The following is a 12,578-nucleotide window of genomic DNA, read 5'->3' on the forward strand; positions in this document are numbered from 1 at the left end:
CCGGCAGGTGCCTTCTCCGTTGATCCATTTTTCATTTTCCATTGGTTTTGTCTTGTCTTCCTTCACATGTTCCAATCCCATTTTGTTGTGTATTTAACCCTCTGTTTCCCCTCATGTTTTGTTTGAGGTGGTTTTATTGTATGTTTGTGCAAGTCATGTGACGGGTTTTGTACCCACTTATGTTATTTTTGTATATTTTGGTTTTTGGAGTTGTATGAGCACTTATTAAATGACTCCATTTTTACCAAGTTCGTTTTCCTGCGCCTGACTTCCCTGCCACCGACACGCACCCATTACAGCAACAGTGGCTTGTAGTCTATGCGTGGAAGCCAGGAGATGCTCAACGAGTTTATGTTCATTAACAGTAAATTACGTGAGATAGGCAGTTATTTGCTTGACAATAACCGTCCGACAAAATTTCATGACTGCCACAGACCTAACTCCAAGTATCCATTTACAAGGTAGCTTTTGCTAGCGCTAGCCGGCTGTACTTGCGCCCAAGCTCTGGTATTTTTTATCCTGTAGCTTTTTCTTTTTAAATAGTCTCCCAACATGTTTTTTCATCCTATAACTTGCTCTCCATCTTATTTTTAAATAGCGAGTCAACATGTCTTTAGCACTTTTATTTCCATGACTGATCAAAACTAATTTTCAAATGCTCTCTCCTACAGCTGACATAGTGAGCAATATGTTTGGAACGCAATAACATCGATGTAACGAATCGCAATACATACTGTATCAGCACCTAAGTATCGTGGTAATTGTAAAGCACCTAAGTATCGATGCACTATTGTAAAGTGGCTGTTCCACTGGATGTCAGAAGGTGAATTCACCAATTTGTAAGTCGCTCTGGATAAGAGCGTCTGATAAATGACTTAAATGTAATGTAAATGTAATATCATGTCTTGAGGTCCCTGGCAATTCCCAGCCTTAGTCGGCATCAGTCGATACTTGTAAAAATGTCTATTCTTTAATACATACCTTGTACCTTTGTTTGTCCTGTGTAACTCTGTTCTTTTCTACTGCAATCTGTAGTTTTTGATAGAAATATAATTTACGCCACCCCTGCCAAGGGAGCCGTTGTTTGTTAACGGAGCAGTCCTGTCATTGCACGGCATATTTGTTTATTTTTTGGATTCCAACTCCCACGGACAACTATAGTAATCAGGACAAGCAAAGGTACACAGTAAGCGTTAAATAATTGATATTTATAAAAGTATTGAGTGGTAGTGCATGTTTGAAGTTCCTAACTTCATACTCCATTGGAAATCAGAGGATTGAAGTTAACAAAAACTACAGATTGAAGCACCCAAATACAGGTACAAGGTACACATAAAAACATTTGACATTTTTACATGCATCAACTGATACCGGCTCAATGTAGTCGGAGGTACACTCCACCAGAGATGTAGTCAAGTGACTATACCTTGGGTCCGAGTTGAGCCCCAAGTCTCTTGTGCTCCAGTCCAAGTCCAAGTAACGAGTCACTGTAACTCAAGTCCAAGTCCCAGTGCTCACGTTCTGGTCTAAGTGCTCAAGTCTGAGTCACTGGGTCCACATTAACCTAATTTTAAAAAATAACTTAGTCAATAAGTTGTTTGCCTTCCCTTTTCCGTTGCCACCAAATGTTTGCATATGGTAAGGTTACCAGGTTCAATCAAGTACAGGAATGACAACAGAGACAGAATACAATATGGAATTTTATTCAATAGCTTGCGATATTCCAGCTCAGTCTTCATCTGTACTACCACAGTGGATATTACATTGGACGTAAATCAAGGAAAATAGATGTTCTGGTGGCAGCTGCAGAGAAGTATTTGGGTGTACGAGATTTGTCTTTAGTGTTACAGGGTGTGTTGAGTGATGGTGTCCCCTAAGGGCCAGCCCTGGCAACAAAAACTAAAAAATGCCACCCCTAGAGGAATAGTCCCAGTAAGCAAAATGACGTTGAAGAAAACATTGACCAAATACTTATTTTCTACCATAATTTGCAAATAAATTCATTAAAAATCCTACAATGTGATTTTCTGGATTTTTTTTCTCATTTTGTCTGTCATAGTTGAAGTGTACCTATGATGAGAATTACAGGCCTCTCTCATCTTTTAAGTGGGAGAACTTGCACAATTGGTGGCTGACTAAATACCTTTTTGCCCCACTGTATAGGCCTAAGGCCGAAATAGTAAGAAGAGTGGCAGAATAAATTTAACAACTTGGTTTCATCACAAAAGCGGAGAGCAACATCTGTCAGGTGGAGTCCACAAAACATATTGCATGTAACAAAGTTACATGACCTACAGCATGTTCAAGTAAGTTAATGTTTCCAACATTTTCGAGCTACTAAACAACTATTGATGAAGAACCATGAGAGGTTACCACAATGCAAAATAATTTATTTAGTCTCTCTGGGTTCGTAAATGTCCTTTAATTCGCAAGAGGCTGGATGTATCTCACCAGAGAAAGCGAACAAAACAATGGGGAAGAAGGCCATGCAGGGGTAATCACTAGTTACCACAGCCACAAAGTCATAAACCCTGCATATTTCTACAATTTATCTTCTTAAAATGTTAATTTAAACCTAAATTTAACGTTTACCAAACTGCTAACATTATGCCTAACCTTAAATTAAGACTAAAACGCTGTGAAAACTAGTGGAAACCCCATACAGCTCAGGGTGGAACCAATACCGTCAGTCAACATATCCCATCGTCCCAAAATCCATATCCACAGACGATATTAACGAAAATGTGAAGGGAGGCAGAGGGATTGACGTCAAAAAGTTGATCAGTAGGTCATATCCGTCAGTTACGTAAGACGGATAGATGGTACACACGATCCATAAAGATTTCCGGTCTCCATTTTATTGTAGCTTGCAGATACAGACAGGCGGTTCGAAGAAGGACAGGAAACGAATCGACTATCAGTGTTTGTTTTAAAATACGTTACGGTAAATAACACCTCTAAATAATACAAAATGTATTATATTTAGCAGTTAATATTGTTTCTTTGATATTTATTCGAACTTTCTCTTGTATTCATATTAGCTAGCTGTCCCTAGTTAGCCATTTGTTTCTCAGGTAGCTAACGTTAGCTAACGAGTAGCTGAAATGGCAAGACCCAACTGTATCGCAGCAAGTAACTGATTATGTTGCAGTTCATTTGCAATTGTACTCTATGCAATTATACTCTCTCACACGTAACCATGGCATGTGCAAATGGTGGTGCAAACTAGTCAGTACAGGGACTGGGGAGGGAGCCAGCAAATGTTGAGGGTTATGGTTATCTCAGCAAGGCCCCTTCTTCCATTTTGCGTAGTAACGTATGTGAACAAAGGCTGGAGGTGTGATTGACGTTTACTAACGTTAGTTAGTAGTTTTACCCTGTTATTATAGTTTGTTATTGCAGGACCAATTAGCAATTTCACGGAAATAAGAAATCCCGCAATGCATTTCCATGTGCTATGCATTTCCACACCACTGGCTTTATTTATGCTCTATTGTTGCCTACCTCAAATGCAACCATAATGATACACATCTGCTTGATTGTTATAAACACACCTGGCTGTTTGAATGTGGGTTTAGTTGTATGTGGAGGACCATTTTTATATAAGTGTTATGAACAGACTATTGGCCTACTTGAATATACATTGTTGTTGTGTGGAAAATGTGTACGACATGAAAATCTAAATGGACAAATCTTCTTTCAGTTTCTCATTCACGTTTGCGGAGTATCAATTTTTGTTTTGAAAATTGAGGCCTGTTGAAATGGGAGGTAATTACTTACATTTTTGTTCCTTGCATGCCAATACAATTCACATAATTAGAGGTGTGTGTTCCAGAACTGCTTGAAGTAGCTTTTCTGGTTCACGTCTATCTGAATGCAATTGAGCCCCAGGTTCTTTTTACAGGTGCATGCCTTTAAAGTTAAGTAAATTTGCTGATAGCCTGCCTTTTGAATAATGATTCCTAGAAAGCAAAACATACATCCTGTTTAATATTTTTTTTTTTTTTAAGATCCAGCCATGCATCGAGATTGCCCTCTCGACTGCAAGGTCTACGTGGGAAACCTGGGGAACAATGGCAATAAGACAGAGCTGGAGCGGTCATTCGGCTATTATGGGCCACTTCGCAGTGTCTGGGTAGCTAGGAACCCCCCAGGCTTTGCTTTTGTGGAATTTGAAGATCCAAGGGATGCAACCGACGCAGTGAGAGAACTTGATGGAAGGTAAAACCTAAGAACAAGTTCCTCTGGTGTAAAAATAACTGAATGATAGAATCAGGAAATTGAGGTCATTTTTCAAGTTTTTGTTCCTTGCATCATTTGCATGCCAATACACTTGATAGTTTGACAAAATAAATGTAGATAATTTCAGAGGTGTGTTCCAGAACTGTTTGAAGTAGCTTTTCTGGTTTGTCCATATGAATTCAAATGATCCACATGTGCTTTATACTCTGGTATAAAATAACTTAATGACAAAGCATAGTTTGCTTGGAGATATTTGTTTCCACTCTGATATTTGGAAGGACTGCCTATTCATTTTTGTTGCCACTTGCCTCCATTTAACTTCCTGAAAGGGGGTGAAACAAGGCCATGCATGCCATAATGTTTTGGTGACTGTTTAACAGCATGCTCTGCGGTAACACTGTATTGCTCTGCACAGGACATTAAGTGGTTCCCGTGTGCGAGTGGAGCTGTCCAATGGTGAGAAACGCACCCGCAACCGGGGTCCTCCTCCATCGTGGAGCCGACGTCCACGAGATGACCATCGTGGGCGTCGTGGTAGCCCGCCCGCCAGGCGCAGGTAACCCATCTCCCATACAGGGCTTTGTGATTGCAATGCCCAACAGACTACTAATCCCTTTCTGTCCCTTTTACTAGTTAATCTACTTGTTTTGTTCCTGTGTCCTCTTTCCAAACTGCATCTCCTGTTTCACTGCACCATATTGATAGTTTAGCACTGAGTGTTTGATAACCCCTTTTCCATGGTAGTCTACAGTGGTTAGTGTAATGTGGTGCTGAAGGCATGCAGTTCATCTTCATTATCATTGTTTAATGACTTCCGGGGTACTTTAGATCCAGGGGGTGGGTAGTGTGAAATGAAGTGTGCTGATTTGTATGCCAAGTTTAAGTGATAAGTACATTTGCGTTTTCTCTACCACATTTTCTCTAAATTTGGCTTGCAAGCTTTTCACTGTTACCTGAAGCACTGAACGTGTTTTGGAAGTAGGTGATTCATATTTCAAACCAGTACCTCACTATGAATCGGGTGGGAGGGAAGCTTAATGATGCTTAGGTTGGTTGTTTTTGTTACAATTTGAGGTTGCTTTTTTTATTGACCATTTATATTAATAAAAATGAACCCCGTTACAGAGTCATCACCATGCCTCTTCTCACCACCCTCTGAGTCAGTCAACTAGTCCTCTTTCAGCATCATGTGACCATTGACCAGCGTGCCCCAATCAGCTTGGCTGATGTCGTGTCACATGGCCAGTCGTCAGGTTGCACCAGCCCATTGGTTCCTGCGCATGCAGTTCTCAGCCTCTTCCTCCTCCAACTTTAACCCAATCGGCAGCGGCCCTCCTCACATTCCCGACCAATCAGCGTTTTACGTCCCCAAATGTCTACACTGCAACCTACCAGCAGCAGCCCTCGGCTAACCAATAAAAGCAGGAAAAATCCACAGCCAGCCCCCATCCACCAGCCAACTAATCACCTCGCAGCATCTGGCCAGTCCTTTTCAGCCAAATCTGCCTACCCGGCCTACAGTCTACCTCCCCTTCGTCATTTCTAGCTTGTTGAAAACCAAACGACTAGTAAGTTTTACCTGCTTCATACAGTACACTGCTGATTACAAATTTAAAAGTGAAGAGAAAGCTGCTTTAAAAAAGGTTATCCTTTTTTATTTGAATCAAACAGGATTGATATTTCTCCCTCATTACTGTAATCCGTTGATTTAAAGGGGAATGGACATTTTTGAGAAACATTAATTATTAATCTGTGAAGGTCTTTCTGATTGTTCAAAGGAGCTTTTCTGATCAGTGCTTTCCCTGGTTTAGGTTCGCAGTGGTCCCATCTTGTGTGTGCTTTGCACTTGTGCTCAATATGTAGCCTTGAATTTACTGCAGTATTGAGAGCATTCTTACCCAATTTTTGACCATTAATTATGTTACAACCCTCCATTTTCTTAGCCCTTCCCATTTGGTATAATTGCACTTCTCTTTCCGAAGCATTTTTTTGTCATTCACTCAGCTGGCAGTATTAACTAACCATGGCCTTTTATGGGAGGCGATGACTGAATTTCAGATTACAAATGCCTTATCTGCAGTCACCCATTCCCATCCCTTGGGGGGGTGTAATAGACATTAACTTGGTTCCCCCAGAGGGGCAGTTTTTGGTGGGGACTGTAGGGTTTACTTCAGGGTAATTTGGGGGTTGGATGGGTTTGGAATCAATGGGCCACCAATGTATCATGCTCTGCTTTTAACATCCTCTTATTCCCCCCCTCCCCAGATCCCCACGTAGGAGGAGCTTCAGCCGCAGCCGAAGCAGGTATGTTGACAGCCATAAGGGATTGTAAAAGTTAACAGCCGTACTGTGGGCAAGTAAGATTAAGGCAGATTATTTTTCATGGAAGCATGGACTGAAGGACCCAATTTTGAACCTTGTGTATGGTTCTGACAAGTATTTGATCTCTTAACACACCACACCCCAGCACAGCTTTCCAAACTTGTCAATGATTAGATCCTATTGTCATTGTCAACAGGGGCCTCTGTAAAATTCAGGTTGATTTGGTTAATTCTCTTTTTCCTTCTGTATGCAGGTCTCTCTCCAGAGACAGGAAGAGGGAGAGATCTTTGTCCCGGGACAGGAACCACAAACCCTCAAGATCATTTTCCCGATCAAGGAGGTAAGCAGGGGGGGTTTAACAGACAGCAAGAATTTCTTCTCCTAGCAACAGTGAAACCACTTTAGTTGTGGCTTTTAAGGAAAAGTAGCAGGCCAATGGTGTAACCTCTTTCTGAGGGAGTGCATGAATGCTCCAGGGGAAGTTTATATTAACATTCTGGCTTAACTGTTTTTCCCCTCGCAGCCGCTCCAGGTCTACGGAGAGAAAGTAAGGAAATGCATGGCAGTCGAGTTTGACGGCGAAGAAGATGAATTAACTTTTTTTTTTTTTACGGATATTTTAGCGGTTTCATTTTTGCTTCTCTGTGATATGTAAGGTATCCAATTCCTCTGTATTTTGTAAATAAGTTGGTATGCAGGTGTAACGCATGACTAAAATGGTTGTTAGTCCTGTTAATGCCAAGACATACCGTAGTTGTCCCCAAGCAGTATTTCATCAATCATTATAAGCGTTCTCTATTTGTCCATGAGTACGGAAACACACAATTCTAATAGTCTAGTGCTCAAGTCATATTCCATGTCAGCAAGATTAGTGTGTCTGGATGTGGTGGAAGGCTATGGACAGCTATCCTATTGTCGGTTAATATACCGATATGTTTTATATTGACCTCTAGGACTTCCACTATTCTTCCAGTTCCTGTTGGTAAAGGTTTGTCTTTGCAAATAATGGCGCCCACTGTTTTTCTTTTCCTTGATATTTGTACTACTTATGTTCTCTGAATTAAACTAGTTGTAAAAAGGCTTCTTACATTTCTTGTGTGGCAGTTTTTTCATTAATGATATATTCTAAAATATGAAACAGAACTCAAAGGTGGTCTCATGTTGACATCCTGAAGCAACGAGAGAAGAAAAACGGAAATTGGCTTCCGGACCGAAGTCTGGAATATAAATAATATATCAAATGTATTTATAAAGCCCATCTTAAATCAGCTGATATCTCAAAAGTGTTTTATAGAAATCCAGCCTAAAACCCCAAACAGCAAGCAATGCCGGTTAGAAGCATGGTGGCTAGGAAAAACTCCCTAGAAAGGCCAAAACCGAGAGAGGAACCAGGCTATGAGGGGTGGCCAGTCCTCTTCTGGCTGTGCTGGGTGGAGATTATAACAGAACATGGCCAAGATGTTTAAATGTTCATAAATGACCAGCATGGTCAAATAATAATCACAGTAGTTGTCAAGAGTGCAACAGGTCAGCACCTCAGGAGTAAATGTCAGTTTGCTTTTCATAACCAATCTCTACAGCTCCCGCTGTCTCTAGAGAGTTGAAAACAGCAGGTCTGGTGAACAGGTCAGGGTTCCATAGCCGCAGGCAGAACAGTTGAAACTGGAGCAGCAGCACGGCCAGGTGGACTGGGGACAGCAAAATAGTCATCATGCCAGGTAGTCCTGAGGCGTGGTCCTAGGGCTCAGGTCCTCAGAGAGAGAAAGAGAATTAGAGAGAGCATACTTAAATTCACACAGGACACCGGATAAGACAGGAGAAATACTCCAGATATAACAGACTGACCCTCGCCCCTCAACACAAACTACTGCAGCATAAATACTGGAGGAGGGGTCAGGAGACTGGCCCCCTCCGATGATACCTCCGGACAGGGCAAAACAGCCAGGATACAACCCCACCCATTTTGCCAAAGCACAGCCCCCACACCACTAGAGGGACATCTTCGACCACCAACTTACCATCCTGAGACAAGGCCGAATATAGCCCACAAAAATCTCCGCCATGGCACAACCTGAGGGGAGGGGGGGGAGTGCACCCCTCCAAGGGGCGGCATGGAAGAGCACCAGTAAGCCAGTGACTCAGCCCCTGTAATAGGGTTAGAGGCAGAGAATCCCAGTTGAGAGAGAGAGGAACCGGCCAGGCAGAGACAGCAAGGGCGGTTCGTTGCTCTAGTGCCTTTCCATTCACACTCCTGGGCCAGACGACACTCAATCATAGGACCTACTGAAGAGATGAGTCTTCAATAAAGACTTAAAGGTTGAGACCGAGTCTGCGTCTCTCACATGGGTAGGCAGACCATTCCATAAAAATTGAGCTCTATAGGAGAAAGCCCTGCCTCCAGCTTTTTGCTTAGAAATTCTAGGGACAATTAGGAGGCCTGCGTCTTGTGACCATATAGTACGTGTAGGTATGTACGGCAGGACCAATTCGGAAAGATAGGTAGGAGCAAGCCCATGTAATGCTTTGTAGGTTAGCATTAGCAACTTGAAATCAGCCCTTGCCTTAACAGGAAGCCAGTGTTGGGAGGCTAGCACTGGAGTAATATAATCCATTTTTGGGGTTCTAGTCAGGATTTTAGCAGCCACATTTAGCACTAACTGAAGTTTATTTAGTGCTTTATCCGGGTAGCCGGAAAGTAGAGCATTGCAGGAGTCTAACCTAGAAGTGACAAAAGCATGGATACATTTTCTGCATAATTTTTGGACAGAAAATGTCTGATTTCTGCAATGTTAGGTAGATGGAAAAAAGCTGTCCTTGAAACAGTCTTGATATGTTCGTCAAAAGTGAGATCAGGGTCCAGAGTAATGCCGAGGTCCTTCACAGTTTTATTTGAGATGACTGTAGAACCATCAAGATGAATTGTCAGATTCAACAGAAGATATTTTTGTTTCTTGGGACCTAGAACAAGCATCTCTGTTTTGTCCAAGTTTAAAAGTAGAAAGTTTGCAGCCATCCTCTTCCTTATGTCTGAAAAACAGGCTTCCAGTGAGGGCAATTTTGGGGCTTCACCATGTTTTATCAAAATGTACAGCTGCGTGTCATCTGCATAGCAGTGAAAGTTAACATGTTTTTGAATGATATCCCCAAGAGCTATATACTGTATACATAAAGTTGGTGGTTACGTTCAAAGTTATTGTGTTGAATTCCCTCCATTATTACAAAGCAGGAGTGTATTACAGGCTTTCTGGGTGTCCGCAAAGAGTTATGTTTCAGAGTTTTGTTACGAAATCATGTGAATTTAGTGGAGCTGTAAGTGTTTAACCCATTCATAATAACATTCATGATAACTTGACCAAGTGGCCTAGTCATTTGTGCAATACATTTTTATAAAAACTCAATTTTTAAGAATAGCCACCTGGAAGTCTGAAATGATGGAGAACACATTGTACATCATAGATACAAAAATGTAGTGTTTATTTGGCCAGAGCTCTATTTTCATGTCATCTGACCATAGCACCAGTTCCAATCCAAACTTCAGGCAGTGCTTTGGTCAGACAACCTGTAAATTGAGCTCTTTGGCCACGCACACCAGTGTTGGGTTTGGCATTGAAAAACAAGCATATGCCTGTGGTAAAATATGGTGGTACATCTTTGATGTTATGGGGGCTATTTTGCTTCCATTGGTTCTGTGACCCTTTTTAAAGTCAACAACATCAACGACAAGTACCTTGACATTTTCATCAGCTTTACCAAGAACCTGGTTGCCTCTGCTCGGAGGCTGACACTTGGCCGCAAGTGGATCTTCCAGCAAGACAATAACCCCAAGCACACATCAAAATCCACAAACAAATAGTTAATTAACCACAAAATCTACATTTTGCAATGGCAACCTCAGTTTCCGGATTTGAACCCCATTGAAAACCTGTGGTTTGAATTGAAGAGGGCATTCCATAAACAAAGGGTATCAAGTATCTGGAAATATTCTTAATGGAAGAATGGTCTAAGATCCCTCCCCAAGTGTTCTCCAAACCCATAAAACAGTTTTGAAAAAGGCTCAGTGTTGTTATCCTCGCAAGGGGGAGAGTGCTGGAGAACTGAAACAGGTGCAAATAATTGTGACCCCTATCTTTTTGAGTTTTTTTAATTAAATGTTACACAAAATCTCTTTCTCTGAGCAATTGTGTTAATATAAAATATATATTTTTTGCATGCAATATAGCTCAGTATTTAAATTATTTATTTTATAAAGTCATTTTTACTCATCTTTATCAAGGGTGCCAAAAATGATGGTGTCACATTCTGACCTTAGTTCCTTTGTTTTCAGTCTTTGTGTGTCTGCACCAGACAGAACTGTTTCAGTTGTTTCTTTGTTGATTTGTTATTCAGTGTTCCATTTGGATTATTATTAAAAATCATGAACACTTACCACGCTGCACCTTGGTCCTCACCTTCTTCCACCGACGACAGCCGTTACAGATGGACCTCTCTGTCAATGGAGGCAGCTAAGAGGAGGACGGCTCATAATAAGGGCTGACACGGCGCGAATGGAATGGCATCAAACACATGTAAAACATGTGTTTGATGTATTTGATACCCTTTCACCCATTCCGCTCCAGCCATTACGACAAGCCCGTCCTCCCCAATTAAGGTGCCACCAACCTCCTGTACACTGTATATATAATAGATGTAGAAGAAATACAAGATTAAATAGACAATAGTCTGTAGGGTGACAATAGTATCAAATGTCTTGTGAATTAAGAGACTGATGAACAGCGCAGCGTGTGTAATTGACAAAGAAAGGAACAGGGCTTTCACATCTGCCACTGTGAAAGTGGCAGATGTGAACTGGCTACTAGTAAAGAAGCTGTCAGTAGCAAGAAAGCAATGGAGATTGGTTTTTAAATTTGGTTTTTGTATCTACCTAACTGTTGCTATATTCATTAGTAAACATTTGAAGGATATGATCATTCGATTTTGATGACTCAACCTCTATTTCTAATGTTACAACACAAACTATAGTATAAATGGAAAAGTGTCAGACAATAGAACTTTACACATGCATGTTTAAAGTACATTATTACTAATTCAAACAATTTCTTAATATTATCATTAACATTTTCTGTCTTTGATTATATATGAAAATGAAAAACAGAAATTAGATTCCAGAAAGCCTGAATTGTCATCTAAAATATAGGTAACACCAAAAAGACAGCACAAGCATTTTATGTCATGTGGTAAAAATATAAATATGTTAAACTGTAATGTATGTTGATTTTATAATGTTAAGGGGTTAACTATTATCTGACTAAGATTTGATAAACCATTTTTTTAAAGAATTACTATTTGTAAAAGTTGGCTGTTCAAAAAGGCACAATTTTTCATAGAATGACCCACATGTATTTCTAATTGTATTTTCGCAATGCTCGCGAACCCAACGCGGGCGGTGTGATCAGCACGCCAAATCAAGCAACCAGAAGCGATTCTCACTGAAAAATAGTTGGCAACACTGATCATTCCCCCCAAAATTGAGAAAACCAAACCCATTTTTAGATCTCAGCCATTATAGCGTCTATGACAACATGGGCAGCGCTATTGAGGCTCATATGAATCCCCACCCATTTGACTACTTTGGTTGCAGTCCAAACACTTAAAAGAAACACCCTATCCCCTCAGACATCAAATTAAGTGTACACTTCTGTTGTCATATCATTACGTCTGACGAGTATACACTTGCAGGGAAGGACGGAATGACAGATTTTTAAATGGACCGCCCATTCCCAGAAATTCGTCAATCGTTCAACGCGATGATTGTGTTTTCAGCCACTGGTAGCGTGTGAGTGCTTTATATGCGCTACAGTCAATTATGATTGCATGTCTACTTACATTAAATATATCATTATTAATATTCGCCCACTGTATGATAGCTAGCTAAATAACGTTAGCCTGCCTAGCTGGAACTTCTGAAGAAGGAACATGTTTTATTTATACAATTTCCAAAAGCTAACCAAACAAAA

General features: G+C 40.8%; 1 protein-coding gene across 1 annotated transcript; it reads left to right on the forward strand.

Moving 5' to 3' along the window:
• The first annotated feature begins 2,835 nt into the window (after positions 1–2,835).
• Positions 2,836–7,645, forward strand: LOC135540016 (serine/arginine-rich splicing factor 3-like). The gene is made up of 7 exons (XM_064966310.1): positions 2,836–2,944; positions 3,704–3,768; positions 4,011–4,221; positions 4,658–4,798; positions 6,508–6,546; positions 6,818–6,904; positions 7,088–7,645. The coding sequence occupies exons 2-7, from the start codon at positions 3,762–3,764 to the stop codon at positions 7,113–7,115; spliced, it is 513 nt and encodes a 170-aa protein (XP_064822382.1). The 5' UTR covers positions 2,836–2,944; positions 3,704–3,761; the 3' UTR covers positions 7,116–7,645.
• The last annotated feature ends 4,933 nt before the right edge of the window (positions 7,646–12,578 follow it).

Source organism: Oncorhynchus masou, chromosome 5 (genome assembly GCF_036934945.1).
Source record: "Oncorhynchus masou masou isolate Uvic2021 chromosome 5, UVic_Omas_1.1, whole genome shotgun sequence".
NCBI classification, from domain to species: domain Eukaryota; kingdom Metazoa; phylum Chordata; class Actinopteri; order Salmoniformes; family Salmonidae; genus Oncorhynchus; species Oncorhynchus masou.

Excerpts from the sequence above, each read along its gene's own strand:
- LOC135540016 (XM_064966310.1), top strand. Across the intron at positions 4,799-6,507 it reads AGCCCGCCCGCCAGGCGCAG|ATCCCCACGTAGGAGGAGCT; the intron begins GTAACCCATCTC and ends CCCCCTCCCCAG. Across the intron at positions 6,905-7,087 it reads TCATTTTCCCGATCAAGGAG|CCGCTCCAGGTCTACGGAGA; the intron begins GTAAGCAGGGGG and ends TTCCCCTCGCAG.